The sequence below is a fragment of the Fistularia commersonii genome, chromosome 8, assembly GCF_037954325.1.
Source record: "Fistularia commersonii isolate RoL2024-O1a breed Wild chromosome 8, RoL_Fcom_v1.0, whole genome shotgun sequence".
Taxonomy (NCBI): domain Eukaryota; kingdom Metazoa; phylum Chordata; class Actinopteri; order Syngnathiformes; family Fistulariidae; genus Fistularia; species Fistularia commersonii.
The window spans coordinates 6,964,548-6,986,648 of record NC_141291.1 but is presented as its reverse complement, the minus strand read 5'-3'; the positions used below and the strand labels follow the sequence as shown (position 1 = coordinate 6,986,648).

General features: G+C 50.3%; 1 protein-coding gene across 1 annotated transcript in view; it reads right to left on the bottom strand.

The window, feature by feature from the left end:
- The window catches only part of gpr158a (G protein-coupled receptor 158a), a 56,961-nt gene extending 41,620 nt beyond the window's left edge, over positions 1-15,341 (bottom strand). The window contains exons 1-2 of the mRNA XM_086150834.1: positions 14,481-15,341; positions 5,331-5,436 (exon numbers count right to left, since the gene is read on the bottom strand). Coding sequence (XP_086006960.1) covers positions 5,331-5,436; positions 14,481-15,247 — 873 coding nt within the window. The 5' untranslated portion in view covers positions 15,248-15,341. The remainder of the gene's footprint in view (positions 1-5,330; positions 5,437-14,480) is intronic.
- Positions 15,342-22,101: the final 6,760 nt, after the last annotated feature.

Genomic DNA, 22,101 nt, shown 5'->3' with positions numbered 1-22,101 from the left:
AGTTGCAACTAAACAATATGTTGACGATATATAAACATATAAGCGTGCAAAAGTGGCGACTCGCAGCGAGCAACAGCAATACTTGCAGTACGATCAGTGCAAGTTGATATGAGGTGCAAATGAGAGGGTGAACAGCGTTTCGCTATGTGGTCCTGTGATCGACCAGTCCGCCTCCCGCCCAATCAGAGCTGGGATAGCTGTGCCTGAGCACCCACACGACCCTGAGCGCAGAATCAGCAGGATAACGAATGAATGAACGTTACGGGTGACTCTGCTGCAGTTGTCCTGTCGGCCTATATTCTGTGTACTGTGTTCTGAACACACTTCAAAATCACTCAAAAAGATTGCGTTTGCAGCAGCGGCGGGCCGTGCATTTCACACCTAGGCCTTCAGTAGTGCTACATTTATCAATCCACCCCTCAATAACTGCTATAAAACCCATCTTATTATATAGTTAGCGGACTGATAGTGACAGACAAATCCTTTCCTTTGCTTCAACAGGCCAGCTGGCTTTGGCATTGCCCAACCATGTCCAGCTTTTCTTGAAACGTCCATCTTGAAAATGGTCTTGACAATAAATCTGGAACCACATCCATTTCTTTTCTACCTTCAGCCGTCATGGGTTGACAAAATAGCTATTATCTCAACGCTCGCTACAGATGCGGCCAGCTAGCTCTGGCTAGTACGCTCTTTGACTATCCAATCAAAGGGCGTGTGACACACTGATGTTGTCGCAGCCTTCTAGAAGGCCTTGGTGTCACAACTCAAAATCTGATTGGTTGAAGTTTCATTGACCCTTATTTTTTGCGAGAGCGCCTGTGAATCTGATTCTTTGACTTTGACCCTGCCTGGCAACAAATTATGGCTGAAATGTGATTGGTTAAATGCTTGAGTGAGAAAATACATGTCTGGAAGCAGCACAGCCAAGGGAAAAGCCATGAAAAGAAGCGGGCAGACCATTCGCAATTATTCAATAAGTATTCATGGACAAAATATAATTGAAATCAGTCTGTTGTTCAGATATTTTTTGGGCCAGCAGAGAAGGCCTTGCAGGCCCTAACGGCCCACCACTGGTTTTCAGTATTTCTGCCGACTGGAACTCTCTTCTCCTGTCGCAGGCTCATGTATCCATCGTCTGTCTGTGAGATGTGCGTTGCGAGTCACATTTGACGTCGTCGTGCGAGTATCTTCGGTGGAACGTTCTCGTTTCCAGAAAAATACTCGAGGAAAGACAACTTCTCCTCCGACGGAACAAGGCGTGAAACCCAACAAATTTAAGAAAAAAAAAAAAAAAGGGGGGTGTTTGTTGCCTCGCTCATGACACATTGATTGATTGCTTCACGTTGGGTTTTTCCAGAGGAGTTTGGGTGGATACCGTTAATGCATCCTGCCATCCATCCCTCAATGTCACTTACAACGATTTGCTGTTGGCGGCTTGAATGTGTACATTTCACTCTGGCGGGAACCTCAAAGTGTTTGTCTCCTGCAGACACTCGCAGGCGTGTGAGATAAAGGACTTGTTAACATAGCTGCCAATGAAACGGATGGCTTCGGCTTTATCTGGCTAAGTTATGGGCTCCTGCCGCTGCAAAGATTGCGGGGTAAAGAAAAAAAAAAAAACGATGAGATGTAAATCACAACAAGCGGTGCAGGACATGAGACCAGCTTTGGGTTCAGGTCGGGTCTGCGAGCCGCGCTTCTTCTCAAATCCACCCGGTGTCTCAATACATGAACGGTTCGGTATCACAGGTCACTCGATCGGGGAATTTATCGATATCGATATTTGTGATGGAAGCAAACTGATAAACACATTTGGACAATGACAAGGCTTTATCCAACTTCTCAACTTACATTTAAGGGACATGAATGAGTAAAATGTAGCCGCGTCAGCGTACTGTTTCTGGAACCAACGCTTAGTTGCCGTTCCTGTTTGACCAAACACGAGACCCTCCGTCTAAAGTCTGTTATCAATAAAGTTATAGGTCTCCTCTGTGTTTCTCTTGATCCGAGAGACGCGGTTATTCTCGTTTCGGACGAAAAGGCGACGACGGACGTCGGTATTAAAAACAATGTCAATACAACGGGTTTATTTTCTTTTGAATTTCCTGCCTAATTTCTTGCTTTCATCAAGCAGATAAAGGGAATTCAAAAACATCCTGACTCTGTGGGTGTTTTTCTGGTTCTGAGGAGGGCCGGACCGGGTTGACGGACCAAGTTTGGGGCCTCATCGCTTCATCGCTTGCTCCGTGCAATAAGCTGACTGACCGACACGTTCATCATCATTCGCCGCCGCGTTCTTGCGCGTGAGAAAGTTCTGGACCTTTGCAAGACACCAATAGGTGAGTGGAAAATGAGGAGACCGAGCTCACCTTTTCCACGGCGAGTTAAGTCAGGATTCTAGCAAATCGTCTTCGGACTTGATCGCCGCCTGTTTAATGACGAACGCGCTTTCACGGCGCGGTTGAAATCCAATCAGTGGGGAGAATGTTTGCTCTTGGCTTACGGCGACGGCCGAGGGCTTCCGCAGAGGCGAGCTGCACCCGGGCGTGTCGCAAGAGGCTGGTATGTCTAGATCACCTTCTGGTCGTGGAAAAAAGCCACATAAATAATTTGATGTTTGTATGCTTGCCATGAAAACTGATGTCTGTAAAACAGAACTCAACATAGTTTCGGAGAAATGATCCGATCTCCGATCTAGCTTGACGTTATTAAGCGTATCTCCGTTTTATTTTGAAAATCCCGCCAACATGGCGCTAGTTCTTTTTCGAAGTGCATCTGCTCGGTCTCCTGATTAGCATCGTCGTACACCAATTAGCAGAATCAGTTGATGACATGCATTTAATGATATTTTACTCTTCCAGACAACTGGCCTGACTGAGAAGTTCTCCACAGCGACGTCTCAGGAGACAACCGCCGCTCTTTAAATGAGTAGAGGTTGGTGTTGGGTTATTGCAATATTTCCTTGTCAACAGTCCAAGCCTCATTTTGTTTTGCTTCCTCTGCTCTCTGAATCAGTCATCCATAGCATCTGCCTCTGTCTGAGGTGGACCGCCTGCATGCTCGGCTGGACACACAGCACCTCGAGACGGGGGAGGGAGGAGGAGGGGGGGGGGGCGTCTTTGTCATATCCGATCGCTGGAATGGCGCCATTTAAGAACCAGAAGGACGGGAGCGTGGATGCTGCATGGATGCATGCGGCGTGCAAACGGGAAGCATTTCAATTTCAAGACCCTTGAAATTGGTCTGGATCTAGAAAAGCTCCTGTATAGGGAAACGATATTAAACGTTCCCGGATGCACATCCCTGCTAAAACCTGCTAGCTGCAGACGCCCGCCTGCCGCCTCACCCCGCAAGTAGTACCTGGTCACGCAAGGCAGGCTGTCGCCTCGGCAGACATAAAGACAACACGCTGTAATTACTGTATGCACAAGATGACTATTATGTGAGAAGAGCTGGTGTTACCACGCCGTCCCGGTAATACACATCCCCATGAGGTAATGAGGTTGTTTTAAATCTCCGCAGCTCCATTTACAAAGTCCTACGTTTGCACCTCTCGACACGTCGCGCGGCGGATACGATGATAATGAGCACTCCGACATGCCACGCATCTCGCAAACACGCCGTGACCACACCGGCTGGAAGCGAGCGTACACACCCAACGCACACACTCCTGCACTCGCAGATCATTATTTTTGCCAGCTAGGCTAAAATCCATACCCATAACAATGTATTTCTCCCTCCATAGGGAGTTCACACACACACACACACACTACGCCAAACATCTATGTCATTGACTGTCCATAGAGAGGTGGAAGTACTCAGACAAAGAGAGTGATTAATAATTCACTGAGTCTCACTGCAATCCATTACATCACATGCATTATGAAGCAGTCTGATCTACAGCGCCTCTTCAAAATCTATTGCTCTTAATGACGGGACCGAGGCGGCAGGTGAGCGAGTATCGGGGGGACATCGACCGGGAAAGCGACGGCCGGGGGCTCGGCGGCGGCGGCGGCGGCGGCGGAGGAGCGCGGCGAGCGAAAGACCGCGGTGAAAGCGAGGGGGATGTAATGTGTGTGTTGTGATGAAGAAGAGCACTCGGCGAACAAGCTGACAGGACACGTATTACACGCCGCTGTAACCTGATAGTTGTCAACGGTTACTGTGAGAGGAGAGTCCCTTCTTGATGCTTCATCTTCTCAGCGGGTAAAACGGAGATTCCTGAGTCCGACCGACTCCGTTTACGAAACGTCTTTTTCCCAAGGAGTGATTCCTGGTGGGGTGAACAGAGCAGAGCCCACAGAACGTCCTCTCGAGGAGAACCGAGCATCCAAACAGCTGCGTTCTCTCTTCGTCAACAAGAATCTGAGTTTTGGGGATGACCACATTCCCTTGGCATTTTTCTAGATACATTGACATACCGTAATTTCCGAACTATTGAGCGCACCTCAATATAAGCCGCTAACCGGCTAGCCGATCGCTATCTCGGGCTTCCTCCTGCGCACTAAAACCGTCTTCTTCGTTGTCGGAGTTGAACGGACTCAGGATTTCCCGGTCATTTCATCGGTCCGATGTGACGAGGAGTAATGTTTTAGCGGCGTGAAGCTCGTTAGCGTCCCCCTACCAAAAAGTCCATATATTAGCCGCGTCGTTGTTTACGTGAAAAAAGTCGCGGCTTATCGTCCGGAAATTACGGTACATATCTTTCTTCTACTCCATCCCGAACTCCCTTCCTCTCCTCTTGCTCTCCATCCATGAACCTCCTCACCGGTCTTATTCTGGACTTCCCACTAGGCTTGTCCAACCTCGGCATCCTTCTACTACCTAGATCTCCTCCATCCCTCTTCTGTCCAGAACATCTACCATGTGCTGTCCCTCTGATGAACTCCTTCCTGGTCCTCTCCGCCCTCCTCGCTCCCAGAGAGGAACCCCCACATCTTCATCTTTGCTTCCCGTCTTCTCCTCGTTGTCTCCAAACCATACGGCGTGGCTGTTCTCCCCTCCGTCTTCTCCACCTTGCCGTACATACGGATAACCTCAACCGCAGATGCTACAAGTGCTTTTGAGATCCCAGTTAACTTGTATGTTGTCCGCCCGACGACAGCCCGAGGACACGTAGTTTAGACGGTGAATGAAACTCATGGAACACTATATTCGGCAGAAGTGGCGGCGGGTCACATCGGTGTCGTCAGGGAAGACTCGTACCATCATTCTAAGTGAGCTATCGAGATTTAACCCCATTTAGTGCCGGGCGGACGAGCGACCGGATTCGGCGGCACAGTTCAGACGCCCCGGACGAAATCAATCTGCCGTCTGCTCCGCGCACTCACCTCCATCGTGGTCAGGTTGCAGCGGTGGGTTCCAGCAAACCAGCCATCAGCGGAACACTGGTCGATATCAACATCCTGCAGATTGATGTCCACGCGCACCACTCCCCTGCAAGACGGAAGCAGAAGGTGGAGAAATTTAAAACCTACATGGCGTACATATATGTGCAACACAATTCAAGGTATTTCCCCCAAACTCGAAGGCTGTTCTGCGGATCATCCTCAACGCTGCGGTCGTAAACAAGTCGACGTAAAAAAAAAAAAAAAATCGGGACGATGTTTAAGTACGGATAGATCGCTATCACAGCCGCTGGAAAGAGGAGGCCGGAGTCTTCGCTCGCTCTCGGCCGGCCGAGACGAGCGGAGACTCCTAACGAGGCTGCCGAGGATTTACACTTACTTAGCTGCCTAAATCTCTATGAAGAGAAGGTCGGTCTCCCTGACGGTGAAGGTCGGCCTCTCCGATTCCCACTGTCTTTCCTGCGGCCTTTTTTTGAATTTTCTGACGGATTGTGCCGCAGGAGGACGGCCGAGGATTTGAAGGTATGGATCGGGTCTGTATGCGACACACGTTGATAAAGAAGCCTCCCCCCGCCCTCCGCCCTCCGCGCGCCCCCTCTCGACGCCCCACGTACAGGATTCCCTTCCTGGCAAATGTGCAAGTGCAAAGCAGCCCGAGGCTCTCCGTGTCTCTGAAGATCTGTCGTGACTCGAGACGCTGCGGAAGAAAATCAGCATGACATGGGAGGTTTGGGGGGGGAAGAGGGGGGAGGACAATGCTGTTCTGACCTGCCAAAATATATGAGGTTTAAAGTTGCCTTGACTTAGATAAAGCTAGGATACACTGGACCAGCGGTGCAGCGGTTGGAGCCAGGAAGTCCCTGGTTAGATTCCCACAAGGGGAATGTGGAGTCTCCATGTTCTACCTGTGTCTACGTGGGGTTCCTCAGGGTCCTCCCACAGTCCAAACACATGCAAGAGCTTCAGTGGACACCTTACATTATCCAGACGCGTGAATGGTTGTACGTCTCTATATGCAGCCCTGTGATTGGTCCAAAATGGCTCCAGCTCCCCAAAGCCCTGAGTGCAGGATAATGAATGAATGAATGAATGAATGCCATAATTTGGACTGAATAAACAAGTTATATATCAGCAGCTCTCACTACTAAAGGTGTGGAATTTGTTTTGTTTTTTTCCCCAAGCATACTCGACTGGCTCTCAAGCACAAGCTCCAGGTCCAAACCCTGCTGATGCAGCCTGATCTCCAGGCGTCCAGGAGGTGGTTTACTACACCCGGCTCCCCGTGGACGCCAGCTGAGCGCAGCGCTCTCTGTGCCTGCACCGTTATTAATAACCGCAGCTTCAGCCCTGCCTTGGGGCAAACTGACCTTGCTGTATTCCACGGCGCTGCTGGTTTGTTTTGCCCAGAAATTACCTCTGTTTCAATTCGCTGTTATGTAATAAAGAGAGGGAGACGCCACACAAAATAGGCTCCCGACGCACAAACCGCAGCGACGCCGATAGCCGGGGTTCATCAGAAAGTCTATTTGATTGGCCGGGGGCGGGGGGGGTGGAAAAAAAAATTCCTGCTTTTTTTTTCCCCCCACAATCATCTCTTTTTTTCATCAAGTTCCATCTCTCTGGGCAATCTTTAGCATCCCCGCCAATGTGGACATATGGTACATAGAATAGCTCCGGGAAGAAAAAAAAAATAAAGGAGGCAGCGTTTGGAACGGAGGTGACGACTCAATGTGTGTGTTCGGCGCAAAGACCGGGTTGCTGTTTGAAAGTGTAGGAGCCGGAGCGAAAAAGGCAGCATTATCACATTGAGCAGAAGATGGTGGCGCCCTCAGGAAACAGCGCTCTCCCCTTTCATCCTCCATTGTCGGCAGGTCTAAAGGCCAGGCTGGCGAAGACAGAACATCCCACCAGCAGCGGCCGGTGTCTTTCTCGCGGACCAGTCAGGCTTTGCTAACATTTGCGAGAACAAACTGAACTTGTATGCTTCTTGGCAAAAACAAAAAAAACAAAAAAAAAAAAAAAAAAAAAGAAGATGCATCCTCACCCATATATGTTGGAGAGAAGCCTCCAATGTCCCAGTCCAAATTCGTCTGATTGGGCTTTTTTTTTTTTTTTTTTTCTTAAAAAGGGTTTTTTTTAAAGGATGTTTTTGAAGAATTTTGAGCCATCATCACTTTGGAGACTCCGATTTTCCCACAGGGAATATCAGAGACGTTATAATCCCCTGCAGAGAGTCAATCTGCTGCGTTGTTGTGATAGCACGGTGATGTGGAGGGATGAATCCAGATTCCACGTCGCGCTCTTTGTGCAGAACGCTCCGAAGAGTTTGCGCACGAGAAGAAAAAAAGGCATCGTGGACACGGAAGACTAGATCCCTGGGAGCGCAGTACACAAGAAGCTGCAATGCATGGATTACTCTATAGATGAGGAGTCAGAACATTGGTTGAAACGCCCCTTCTTTGGGAACTTGAACAGATGGGCATCTCAATATTCCGAACCAGACGTTTCTTCTAGTGCAGGTAGCTTACCAGGACATAAACCAGCAGCTACAAGTTTGGATTGGTTAGTTAATATTGGGGACGCTCGAGAAGCACAAAGAGGATGCGTAGCGTAGCTACAGGACCCGCATACCCAGATGAACCTGGACGAGTGTTCGCTCTGCCCCGCCGTCTTTGACAAGAGCACGTTGCTGTCCTTTTTAGAAGGGCGAAGTTCACGTTTCACGTCATGAAACAAATCACGATGCAAAAAAAAAAAAAAAGAAAAAAATGCACGGCCTCCCCGAGGAAAATGTCTCTTATGTGATAGAAATGCATTAAGCTGACAGGAGGAGCAGAAGCTAATGCGAGTGTAGCTGCTGGGCAAGATGCTGCTTGTCTACCGTTTCAATGCGACCTGGGTCACTTTATTGAGTTCTGTCACTGGTCATCAAATAAGACACGGCGCCTGCGGCGGCACGGTTGTCAAAGAGAGCTAAAAAAAAAAAAATAAGCCCCGCTCCTTTGTGGCACCGGTTCATTCTGTCAGGAAGTTCAGGAATCTTGACGCATTCAAAGCCCTCGGAAAAAACAAAACACGTCCTGATATTGTCCAAATAGTTTCGGATGTCACGGGCGATCGACGCCTGCTGTTTGTAAGGGGCTGATCACAAATCAATACTTATTGCCTGATGATCAATCAATACGTATTGCATCATTATGATTAATGAATGTGTGGACTTTAATGTTTTCACATTAACTTCAGCTTATCATCTCAGGAGATATACAAGAGCAGTGGTTAGTCCTTCCAAAAACCACAACTGGGGCCTTAACATGTAGAGTCTCCATGTTCTCCTTGTGTCTGCGTGGGGTTCCTCAGGGTTCCTCCCACAGTCCAAACACATGCAGGAGGTTCATTAAGGAGCCTAAAATTTGGAGACATGGTGAATGGTTGCATGTCTATATACGTGGCCCTGTGATCGACCGATCCGGGCCGAACCTTGTCAATGGCAGCTTGGACAGGCTCCCACAAGCCCCCTGCAACCCTGACTGCAGGATGCGAGGTCTAGATGGTTCAGTCATTCATGAGGATGTTCATGATGCCATACAGAGCCAGTTCACATGCAACCCCTGGCTGCAGGATGAGCAGTACTGACTATTAACAAACCGAATAATCAATATCTTGAAATCTGGATTTGTCACACATTTAGGAAACGGTCCGATATCAGTGTTGGCTTCGGAGAGGACTTTGAAGTATTAATCCATCACGGCAGGAACGTCTTGGCGGTAAAAGCGGGGTCGGCTCTCGGCGTGTCCTCTGGCCTCACTTGCCTCGGAGTGCTCTTGACGCAGACCGGGCAAAGGATGGCGGTGGCATGCGGGTCTGAAAGCCCGGATCTTCTGAGATCCATTTCAGGTCCGCATCTGCGGCATGACTGCCCAAAATTTTCCGTCCGTATCTCCTACTGCAGCACCTCCACAAATCTTCGAGTCCCACATTTTGGTACCCAAGCAGTTAACCTCTGGCGTGTCTGCGGGCCAATAATTATTGATGCGGTGACCACACCTTAGGGAGGTGCCTGCGATCAGACATTACACATCGTAAGCCGACTCTCTTCCTGAGCACAACTGCAGTGGCACTGCTGGTTTCGCATATTGTTTTCTACTCGTGCGCCAGGATTTTTGTATACTGGAGACATCGGAGGGTAAAACGTGCAGTAAAGCCACATCTTCTGTACCCCAAATACAATCGTGACTTGTTCACTGACCATCACGCATTGCTAAAACCGCTATTTTTGCTACGTCATTCCCGGCCACCAGTTACACATTCCCCTGCACTTTCTGCACCGAGGAAGTCCGGTTCTTTAAATTTAACCTCACGACTGCTCGCGCTCCAGAGTCCGAGAGAAGACGCACTTCTAGCTCACCACTGCTCTGACGTCCCTCGCTCCACACTCCCAATGACCAGAGAGCGCCCACCTGGAGCTGCTCACCAATCAGACACCAGCTTGAGACTCCAGTTTCCCAGCTGGTCTTGTTAATTGGGATCAGCGTCGCAGTATTCCCCCCCACACCCTCCGATGTTTTCCTTGAGAATTGGACTTTGTCTGGGTTTCTGCTCACCCAAGGACACTTCTGCTCAGGCGTTTGCTTTCCGTGCTCAGACCGACTGTTTGAGAAGGTGGTGCGTAGCCGCCCTGCACTCGGGTCCAGCAAAATCCCAACAGACAGCAACCGGACCCCATTTTTGGACGAAAACAGAAAACTTCCGTGGAGTTATGGCTGAGGAAAGACTACAAAAACAATGAACTCTGACAACAGGCACGCTCACTTAGGGTGAAATCAATGGCCATGCACTGGCAGGTCGACCATAACAACAATGGTGGACCCCAGAGTATTCTGTAGTACTCCAGAGTACTTGGACTAGAGTGGCCCCCAGACTACATTCCCTTGGAATTGCTCGTCTTTGCAGTCTAGTGTCGCTCCACGCGGTAGCTGCAACTCATGGTACACCCGTACGAAAACTCGACCGCTCGCCATTGTTGATGTTTTATACTCGTAGTCGCCACGTTTGCTGGAAGTGCCGTTTCTGGAGTTTCCTCCAGTCTGGTGTGCAGGGAGATGGATTTCTAAACATCGACAGCTGCACCAGGGAACTATTTGAAAACAACATGGAACTTTGTCGAGTAAATGTAGCCTGAAGGCAATCAAAACAAACATTAGCTTCTTCATTAGCACCATCACCAGGAAAAGATCAGCATCCCCCAACCAGGGCTGGGTAGGGTTTTCTGCAACTGTGACATTTACAGGCTAAAGGTGCTCTGTCGACGAGGCCTTCTCACTGAGCAGAGAAGTCCCAGTGACATCAGCAGTCAGAGAAGCACCTCGGGGGATCCATCATCCTGCCAGGGTCGGACTCATGTCTTATGCTTTCTGATTTATCGGAAATAAGAATCGCTACCTTCACCGGGGCTTTACTAGACACACTTTCCTAGATTTGATAATAATACGCTCCCCGACTTCATCGAGGTTTTGTGAGAACGACGGTCGCCTGTAACCCCCAGAGCCGCGAGGCTTCCGTCCTGTTAATTTCTGGACCGAGCATCCTGAGCAGATGCTGGCGGATCCCCTCCCTCAGCACGGGGCCTCCCGCTCTGGGGAATGCCGCTGCAGCCGGAGCTGCCCAGACGGGGAAGAAGAGCCAAGCTCTGGCAAAGTATCTTCTGCTGGCTAATTAGAGCCAGTTTGAGGAAATGGAGAATTCGCACGCAGGAACGGATCGAAGCTTTTTTTTTTTTTTTTTTAAATGGATGCACAGATATTACAGAGGTTTCTTTCTTTCAGCGTAAACGGCACTGATATTTTTGGATTTCAGCTGCGCGGCGACCGCACGTCTACTTCGGCTCGTGTGATTTGCGACGTGTCCGACGTACCGCAGTTTTGAAGTCTGTGCAGTGTGCACGTGTGTGCCCGAAGGATCCACCAATTAAAACACTGCAATCTTTCCGAAGAATATCTCGGCCTCCAACGACAGCGCAAACACAAACACGTATACGGTCGACCCCCTATGTGCGGTCTGCGCCACCGAGCTTCCAGTGAGGCTGTGGAGGCAAAGAGATGAAGTGTGAGAGGTGCGACTTCTTGCACCTTCACACAAACAACTGGTCCATCTGTCACAAACACGTGTCCGCACACACTCCTCGCTCCGGTTTAGGCGCCGGGTTTGAGCGTCGATTTGTTTTTCGACGTGCAATCGGTGAAAATCTGTATTCAACTGCACGTACCTGACGCCTAAAACCCCGGGGGGACAAGAGTCACCTTGCTTCTTGCAGCATCATCACAACAACCAGGAAGTGGCCGAGGCATTAAAAGGATTGGAATCAAGATGGCAAACGCCGGGCTGTTGTTCTACATCTTTCATTATTAATTCATTGTCGTATTGATCGTGTATTCAACCGGAGGGGGAAACCGAGGAGAACTGATGTCTGGATGGAGGCTCCAGTTCCTCCTCGTCTCCTGTTTCTCATCTGGCAGGGTGGTGAGGCTTGGGGGGGGTTGAAGATGCAGGACTGGCACTTTGCTACATTGATATAAGCAACTAAATAATAGATGCCAAGCATCTGATTGAGAAATAGATACAGTAGAATTCAATTTTCCAACTAACTTTTCCAGCTCACAATTAGAAGTGAATTATCCTCCAAATAATGTTACATCAAACAAGTCGGAAGGTTGTGGAACAACAGTACAAACATCAAGGTTTACGTCAACGTCCTGATGCTCAAATAGTATCTGTTCACAGCAATGCTAACGGGAAGCACCCGTGGCGGTTGCACATTTTCCGCAGGTGAGCTAAAGAGTGGAGCACGTTTTGCGAAGCTAACATGATCGAATCACTCGATTAACGTTTTAAGGTTTGAATTCCTTATCCGTCAGCGTGCGATGACTCTAGCTGTATTTCGGTGCACGCATTACAAATAGGACATGTTCCGTGGAAACATAGTGTTGTCAGTGTCTGCAAGGAGGGGCAGTACTTGTATGTCTCTATCTGCTGCCCTGGGATTGACTGCATCAGGATGAACCCCTCCTCTCGGCCAACAACGGCTTAGATTGGCTCCAGCATCCCCACAGCACTGACTGCATAATGAGCCGTATAAATGATGACTTTATTTTTTACATATCTGTTTTGTATCAACAACTAGTTTCTTTCTACACTGATCAGCTCAAACCTACAATAACCCCATGGCTAACTGCTAATTAGCAGTACAGTGAAAGTGAAGCCAGTGAAGTGAAAATGACATTAGCATTTGTATAGGCAACTGCTGAAACAGTGAGGATGATGACGATGAGGTTCGGGGTGTCGGCGAACTCATTTGCGTGACGAGTTCACATGAATCCGTGCTTTGTGGAGCCACATTATCAAAAGTTTGCATAAAAAAGAGGGACAAACATATGAGAGGAGAGACGGAGAAAGGGTGGAAGACGGAGGCAAGGGTGATGAAAAACTAATGCAGGTCACAGAGGTGTTGAACGTGTCTGCAGGAGTCCCGCAGCCGCGCCTCGGCCACAGGGTATTTGTAACGGACGCTAAAAGCTGCCTTCCATTTTACAGGACGCTATGCTTCTGGATTTACCGTCAGAGCTAAACGCTGCATTTTCAAAATCAATGCTATTTGCGTTCGCCGGTCGTAAAAATGAGCCAGGGGTTAATCTCGTTGAATGCGGGAGGCCGAGGGGCCACAGAGGAGAGGCCGCGGCGGGTCGCCCCCGGAGACGGAGACCCCACACCGCGCACGCCTGACGCCAGGCTAATATTAGCATCCAGGATAAAACTAGCATTTTATCTCCATCTTTTACAAAACAGGTTTATGTTTAGGGGTGTAGGAGACCAGGATGCAAGGAGAGGTGGAAGGGACAGAGGTGAGAGTGGCCAAGGCGTCTGGTTTGGAGACACCGAGGAGAAGACAGGAGGCAGAGATGAAGACGTGGAGGTTCTGACATGATGTTAGATGATGAAGATGTTAGATGGTCTGACATGGACAGAGGAGGGATGGAGAAGATCTGGGTAGAAGGTTGGAGCTGCCAGCCAGGAGGTCTAGAGGAAGAAGACCAGACAGGAGGTTTATGGATGGACAGGACGGTGTAGGAGAGGTGGATGCGGAGGAGAGGGTCAGATGGAGAAAGATGATTGGCCGTGGACTAGATGGAGGGCGATGATTGGTTGAGGAGACCCCTGAAGGGAGCAGCCCAAAGGAAGAGAAGGTTTATTTTTCCCCGAGTCAGATGAAATTAAAAACGTGCTCATTCTTATTCTGCTGACCCGCTCTGGACGTTCTCCAGAATCCACTCCTGGTTCCTGTCACTGAGTTACATTTCGAAAGGACAAAATGCTGGAAACTGTCTGGAGGAACTTCCAGACACGGACACTCGTCCCGACCCCGCGCTCTCTATCGTCCTATAGTTCTGCAGGACATCTAGCTTCTTCACTTGCTTCCCAGAGACGCCGAGCAAAACACACACACACACACACACACACAACTGCCAAAGAGGGAGGGATTCTCCGCACAGCGGGCCACTGAGGCCACCGCACGAGTACGAGCGACTCCGGCGAATCAATTAACGATTCACCGAAGGCAACGCCAACGCGACCGGTGATCCGGAAGAAAGATTCCTTGAGAAGATGTTGGGCAGGATCCTGTCAGTAGGGGGTGGTGTGTGTGTTTGTGTGTGTGTGTGTGTGTGTGTAAGGTAGCACTAAGGACCCGAACATCTGGCCTAGCTCCTCTTCATCTGGCTGCTGCACCTTTTCCCTCTTCTCCAAATTGCCCTTCTCATCTGACTCATCTCAGATTTCGCCTCCTCCATCTCCTCCCCCTCGTCCTCCTGGAGATGTTTCCAGGTTGGCGAGGCACGCGGCTCAGCAAGTTTGAAAAATGAATCAGGCTCGTAGCCAGAGGTTTTCCGCCGAGCCGCTACGTCCAGGGTTATTTTTAGCACGCCGGAGCGTCTCCAGACCGGGGGAGACGTGCCCCCCCCTCCCCGAGGATGGCGGGAACGGGGGAGGGGGGGGAGGGTGACACGGGCGCTCCTCTCACCCCCGTCCAGACTCGGAGGGGGGGGGTGACACGGGCGGAGCCTCCTCCGGCCGCCGGCCTACCTGAACTCCGGAGCCAGGCCGGGCCTCAGGCCGTAGAAGGCCGCCGACAGGGTCAGCAGCCAGCGGGGGGCGAAGGCGCCGTCCTCGCACTCCAGGTACGGCGCTGACCACCTGACGTGGGTCTTGTCCGGGATGAAGCTCTCGCCCCTGCGCAGGGAGTTGTCCAGCGAGGCGAAGTCCTGGCTCAGCACCCTCCTGTGGAAGTCGGGGTTCTTCCGGTGCTTCACGTCGTGGTACCACGCCGTGTCGGCCGTGCGGTCGCGCAGGCGGCGGCGGGCGGCGGCGGAGAGCTCCTCCAGGACGATCTCCCCGCCGGCCCTGGTCGCCTGGAGGAGCACGGCGGGCCCTTCGGCGGCGCCGTCGAAGGTGACCACGGCGCGGTGGATCTTGGCGTCGCCCTCCAGGATGCTCCTCACCAGGGCATGGTACCACTCCATGTCCCTCCACAGGCTCTGCTCCCTGGACCTGTTGGTCTGCAGCAGCATGTTGAGGAAGTTGGTGGCGTGCAGCACCGTGTCCAGCACGCCGCCCATGGAGCGGTGCGGGGCGGCTGGTGACCTTCCCCGCGGCGCCGCCAGCTCGTACCTCCGCGAGCAGTTGGCGTGCCGCAGGGCGGCCGCGTCGCCGGTGTGCAGAAACGCCGTGACCACCCGCGGGAGAAGCCCCCCGGCCTCCCGGCGCTCCGCCCCCGGGCCGCGGGGCTCTTCGCGGCTCGATCCCATCGCGAATCCCACTTGCAGCAGCAACGCCAGCCGGAGAGCGGCCATCTCCCCGCCGCTCCTGCGGGAGAGCTGCGGGAGAGCCTCCGCGGATGTTCGGAAGACGCTGCTCGGAATCGGCGTCGACGCGCTGCGGCGCAAATTCGCGCACGAAAAAAAAAAAGCAAACAAAAAGCACGGATAGATCCTCTAGATCATGGCTCCGCCGGCCGCGCTGCCCGCCGGGGTGTCCTCCACGGAAGCCCCGCAGGAGGGGGAAGCTCAGCCCGCCCGCGTCCCCGCAGCTCGCCGCCGTCAGACGGTGTGCGCGGCGGACGCTCCGCGGCCGGGGTGCAGGCGGGATGCGGGCGGGGCGGTGCGGGATGGAGGGGAGGGGAGGAGAGAGAGGGAGGGGGGGGGGGGGGGTTACACTGGGATCCTCCGGGTAGTCGGACGGCCACGCCGCCCTCTTCCGTCCGCAGACGCGCACTGATCCACACATCCACGGAGGCCACGGATCCACGGGGAGAAAGAGGGAGGCATCCCGCTACTGGACGCCACGCACGTCAATCACGACACGGCACTCCTTTTGGTAGTGCGGGTAAAGCGTTCATCCTTCACGCACACATTCAAAGTACCGGATATCCATCAGGGTTGGAAACCACTTTGATTTAAGTTGATTTAAAATAACAAACGTGACTGAAAGTGCACGGGAAGACATTCACACACACACCCATTCATTCATTCATTATGACCCCGCAGCCAACCCCTGCTGTGATTGGACAAGAGGATTCCCCGGACTCACCCCCGACCAATCACAGGGCCTCTTATAAAGACACCCGGACATTCACCCTCTCATTCACGCCTCATATAGAGACACAAGTCGTGCGTTCATTCCAGCGTCTTTCAGAAACAGTCCTCCTCGGCGAAAACCGAACGCGGGCGGGTGTAGTCATCTGAGGCTCCTTCTCCACGGAAATTTCGTGCCACAGCTCAGCGTGCGCACACCTGTTTCATCAACGCCTCTACCGGCGCGTTATCACCTCCGAGGTATTTCTGTAATCGAGGCTGTTTCACTGTAAAGACTTACAGCTCCGTCGCAGATCCATAAGCATCTCCGTCCGGCCGGGATCCAGCCGCGCCACCTAATCCATAAGGTGATTTATCCGCCATCCGGGGTTCGAGAGGACGCCCTTCTTCCACACCCCGTCGCCGATCCGTCAGCCGTCCCGCTCCTCGGAGCCCGCCCGTCACGCCGGGCGGGCCCCGAGGCGTCTCGTCCTGGAGGAAGACAGGCGTGACGGAGGGCGACGGCACCGGGAGCCGGGGGGACGGCGGACGTGAGAACATCGGACCTGCCTGGGATCTGAGCTCCGGCCGTCCCGGAGGCGCCGCGTCCAACGGCGGGAACAACGGGAGCTGAGAGGAGCAAAGATGATGCTGGACAGAAGGTGAAGGTCACGCGACCTTCATCTCGCACGTCCTTCTGATGAACGGATGCTAAAATAGCTGTTCTCACTTGGCCGAAAACGGCGATATCTCAGCGTCACAGCCGGACCATAACCGTAGATGCACAAAACATCACTCCTCCAGGCATATTGGGTGAGAGGCAGCAGGTCCAAGACCATAAACTTTATGCCCGGTTGTTTATGAAAATGGCCGTAAATACGCACAGCTAAGTGACCGCCGTTGAGGAGGCCGCAGCTCCCCGGCCCTCGGCTCGGTCCAAACCCTGCCGCATCCCGATACTTCGGGTTACGGGTCGCAGCAGGAACAGAACAGGAGGTGACACTTTCATTGAGGTGTCCACTGCACCTCCATGCTTGGAGAGACGCCCTCATTCACAGCAGAAGATCCATGCTGCTGCGGTGACCAGGGAAAGATGTGGCTTCTAAAGCGGTGCTCCTGAACCTTTTTATCACCGCAGATCGGGGGAGTACACGTAGATTGTTTCTATGGCGACTATAATAATAAACGTGAATCCACCGTGTGATCGTATGCAACTTTATTAGCAGCTTCTTCGTAACATTGCGGCAACAACATAACATGAGTGTAATGAAGGCTTTGTTGCCTCATCGCCGTGTATTATGCAAAGCGGCTTGTTCTGTGGGAATCACCTGTTACGATAAATCCACATTTCAAGCAGAACTCCTGGTATTGTCTGGTAAAATCTTTCTTTTTCTTGTAGGTTGTAGGCTCTTCTTCCATCTCTTCACTAGCCCTTTTCCCCTTGGAAAAGAAACTTTCCGTGTGACGTTTGTTTTTTTCCCATTTCGCTAGCTTGTGGGTTACGTTTTCGGCGCTCGAGTGACTGAGCGGTCATTTTCAAAATAAAGATTGTTCAGACTCAGATAATAAATCCAACGGAAATTGTTGATTATTTCTTGGGCGGCCCAGTAACAATAGATCCGCAACCCGGGAATTGGGGACCACTGATCTAAAGCATAAACACATCTTGTAAAACTAGAAGGCAGTGCAGATGTAAACGCTTGTGCCTAAAAGCCAGAAAGTCCCTGGTTGGATTCCCTTAGGGTTCCTTCCTGTTCTGCGTGGGGTTCCTCCGGGTTCTCGGGGTTCCTCCCACAGTCCAAACACATGCAGGAGCTTCACTGGAGACCCTACGTCAGGTGTGCCAAATTCGTCGATTACGATGTACCGGTCGATCGCAAAGGTAGTGTGTGTAGATCCCTTGGCAATAAAACGTAGACGTCAGCCTGTCCTCCTCACTATGAAATTAGTCACTTGACTGACAGTCGGTCTGTCCAATCTGGCCTTTGCAGACAAAGGCATCACTGCGCATGTGCACATAACGGCACGTTCTAGCAAGCTAGCGAGTTAGCCTCCGATTTATGTCTTCTAAACTTATAGGTATAAAAATGAGTGGGGGAGCTGGACCGAGTAAAGAGACTAAAACGTATCACATCCATATGGAATGGAAGGTGGACTTTTTGTTTTTTACATGTCATTTTCAAAGTGCGGTGTCTCATCTGCCGGCCCGTCATCGCTATACCGAAAAAGGGAAATGTGGAGCGGCATTTTCAGACCGTTCATAAAAACTAGCACCGACTTCCCTCCGAAAAGTGAGCCGAGAAGGAAAAAGGTGAAGGAACTAAAATACCAGATGTCATTTTTCTCACAGCTGACTCCAACTATGCTGCTGACTCCATTCAAGTCATCAGAATAAGGTATTTGCCAAAAAAAGTACTCTGTTGTAGTGTGCCATAAGGGTTCATGCAGTTATGCAAGATCCACAAACGTTTATTATGTTAAGTATACTCAGTAGATATACAAATAAATATATATTCAGCATTTTCAGTTGAAAAGTAGCTCACGAGGCAAAAAAGTGAGGGCACCCCTGCCCTACATTGAACTTCAATTGAACCACATTGAATCCCCGTCCATTCAGGACAGGCTAAAGGCTCGGTCGGGCTCAGCGGGGCGTCCCACCTTTCGGGAGGTCGGTGGTTCAATTCCCGTCCTCCTACCGAAGTGAAACCCCCCGTTTATCTATCTGACGCGGTGTTCCCCGGAAAGGACTTCAACACCCCAATCAGCTCCAATGAATCCAGGTCGACAGAGTTCCCGCGGCACCGCAGCATTTGAACGCATGGCGTGCAAAAGCGCCATGCAAAGCGCCATTCAGAGGCAACGCTCATGGTTACACTGATTATCTCCCCCGCAATCTGAAGCTAAAAACCCTTAAAGCGCCTTCATTTGTGGGAACACAAAGAATCCCCGGCCGCCGCGTATCAAAAATCAGAGCCTGTTTGCACTTCCAACTCCCGTCAGTCAAATTTCACCCTGGAATCACACACACACACACACACACACACACGCGCGCCTCCAGCCCACTGATTAATATCCTCCAGGTGTGAAATGGATTCTCTTCCCTGCTGCCTGATGGACACGTCTGGCCCGTCGCAATCTCCTGCAGGACTCTCCGGTGATTGCGTTCACCTTGGGCCACGTCTCCGCCGAGCTTCACCGTCACCGTCACCGTCACCACCACATCCACACCTGGGCCTAATTGCAGAGCGGCCCAATCCGTTCGCCGTCCCCGCGCGGGAGAAGAAATCATTAACTACTATTTTCACTGAAGGTGTTTTTAATCAGGCCAAATATGATAGAAGTAGAACCTTCAGCTGAAAGACAAGACATGATTTATAAAGAGTACATTTAAGCGGAGCGTTCTGCTCCCGGGGTTTGGTGGTGATCAGTCAGTGTGGGGTCCGCGCCAAACCTTCTGTGTTTGGACTGCCGGTAGAAACTTCAAGAACCTGGAGGAACCTCACAGAAACATGGGGAAAATATAGAGGTTCCACACAGGAAGTGTGGGAATATAACCAGAGACCCCCTGGAAGAGGGAGAAGCTTTCACCACCATAGCAGCTATATTATAGTTTATTCTATTCTAACACTGAATCACACTATCGCAATACTGTGGCTAAAACCTGGTGGTAATTATTCTTTTTAATTTATTCATCATCTACCTATTGATATTTCATGACACAAGTCTTATCTTTATTTATTTTTTGTTTTGGTCTGATATTCCTACTGTTTCTTCACAGTAGGGAGTATCGCGCAGTATATTATGTTATATTATATTATATTATATTATATTATATTATATTATATTATATAAATAAATGAATTCTATTCATAATTTGTTCATTATCTATACCACTTATTCGGCACTCGGGGTCGCAAGGGTGCTGGTGCCTATAATTATATTAATTTATATGATATGCTATTACATTAAATGGTATTATATTATGTTTATGTATTATGCTAATATATTGTATGATGTTTTATGATCTGATATGATATGATATTAAATTACATTCTATTATATGATATTACATATCATTATATTATATTGTATGATGATTAAAAAAAAGTCCAGCTCCTGCAAATAAGATATATTTGAAAGTCACATTAACGGCTGTGCAGACGTGCCGGTCCAAACCACACAGTGAATTCAAACACAAAGTGAGGACACTGCAGCCGGCGTTCCTGGGAGAAGAACAGAGCAAGCGATCGCTGGATCTTCCTCTCAAAGCGCTCTGATGTGTTAATTTCCTCCTCTTCCCTTTTTCTATTTCTCTACTGTGAAAGCCGTTTCCATTATGCCACGGGTTCACATTAAGCGGGGGGATTGGAACGGACCGGTACCTGCAATTATCCTGGCTCACCCAGCCGTGGGCTATCCAGTGCCGAGCAGCTACACACACACACACACACACACACACACACACACACACACACACACACACACACACACGTGCACTCCTGCCTCCTCCCCCTGCAGACACTTATCCTCCCATTCCTCACATTCACCTGCCACTGCAGCCTGACTATTAATAAGGCCAATGCTCGAAGCGCAGCCGTCCACTGGAAAATGGGGAGGGGGGCAGAGATGTCCAGAGTATGTGGACCAAAGACTGAAGAAGATGTGAACGTGAGCTCCTGGGACACATTCAGGTACTGCAGTTATGAATCCTCCTTCTAGGTCACCTTGACCTCCAACCTCCAAAAACTCATGCATGGAGATCAGCAGATCATCAGATACTGGCAGTTTTCTAAAATGTGCATTTTTTAAATTGCCAGTAACAGATTCCACTGTGTGTGTGTGTGTTTGTGTGTGTGTGTGTGTGTGTGTGTGTGTGTGTGTGTGTGTGTGATTTCATGAGCCCTTCACAGAACAGTTTACCTCGCACAGCACCAAGGCCGGAGCATGCTAAGGATTCTTAACTGTTATTTTGGAAAACCCCAATACACCCTCAGGTATCTGTGACTCACACACACGCATACACACACACACACCGTGCAAGGCGCTAACCAGACCATGGGGAGCAACCGGGGTTCAGTGTCTTCTTGCCCAAGGGCACTTCTGGCTCCATCACAGCTGGGATACGCTCCAGCACCTCCATGACCACGACGCAGGATAAGTGGTGGAGATAATACATGAAGGAATATATTTAGGTTAAAAGTGCCATCAAATATTGGAAATCCACCTCCAGCCCTCTTCTGCTCAAAGACAAAAGTACGATCCCGATCGCAGCGTTATAGCAAAGTGCTTTGTCAAATCCGGCCAAAGCCTCGTCTCCCGTCGACTGCAGACTCAAGCGATCCTGGAGATCTATGGATCTTATCTCCACGCCTGCTGAGGCAGCAGCCTGCAGCCTGCAGCCGAGGACCGAAGGGACGGGGTCCGTTCCTGGCCTGCGGTTACTTTTCCGCCCCGTTTCGTCTCTGTGAGGTTGCTCGTTCATATGTGACGTCCGAATATTGACTGAATTAACATCACCATTTGATGCGGGTGGATGTTCCACACCATCCAAAGAGATGGACACCTTCTCATGTTCTCGACCCTTGGTGACTCTACATCCAAATCCAAATTCCACACACAATCTCGGGCGTGAGGCAAATGTGCTTTTACTGACTTTAGAGATGTGAGCAAAGGTATACACACACTGATGATATATACAGAATCATTAAATAACTATAATAAACGCCTCCCATCACACACATAGTAACACATGCACCTGATCATCACTTCACTACAAATCACATCTTCATCACAGTGGAAACCCTCTATCTTCTCATGTCAACACACACTGTCACTATCTACTGCTCACTGTACACACACACACACACACACACACACACGCGCGTACTGTAATTTCCTGACTATTGAGCGCACCTGAATATAAGCCGCACCAGCTAAAAATAACTGAATAAATATATGTGTATATATATATATATATATATATATATATATATATATATATATATAGGCCGCACTTGTCTAGAAGCTGCAGGTTGTAGCGTTACACAGAAACGTTACACAGAAACTTTTTTTTTTTTACTTTTAATTAAATACATACCGGTATCATCCGCAAATACAGTATGTACCGGAAATGT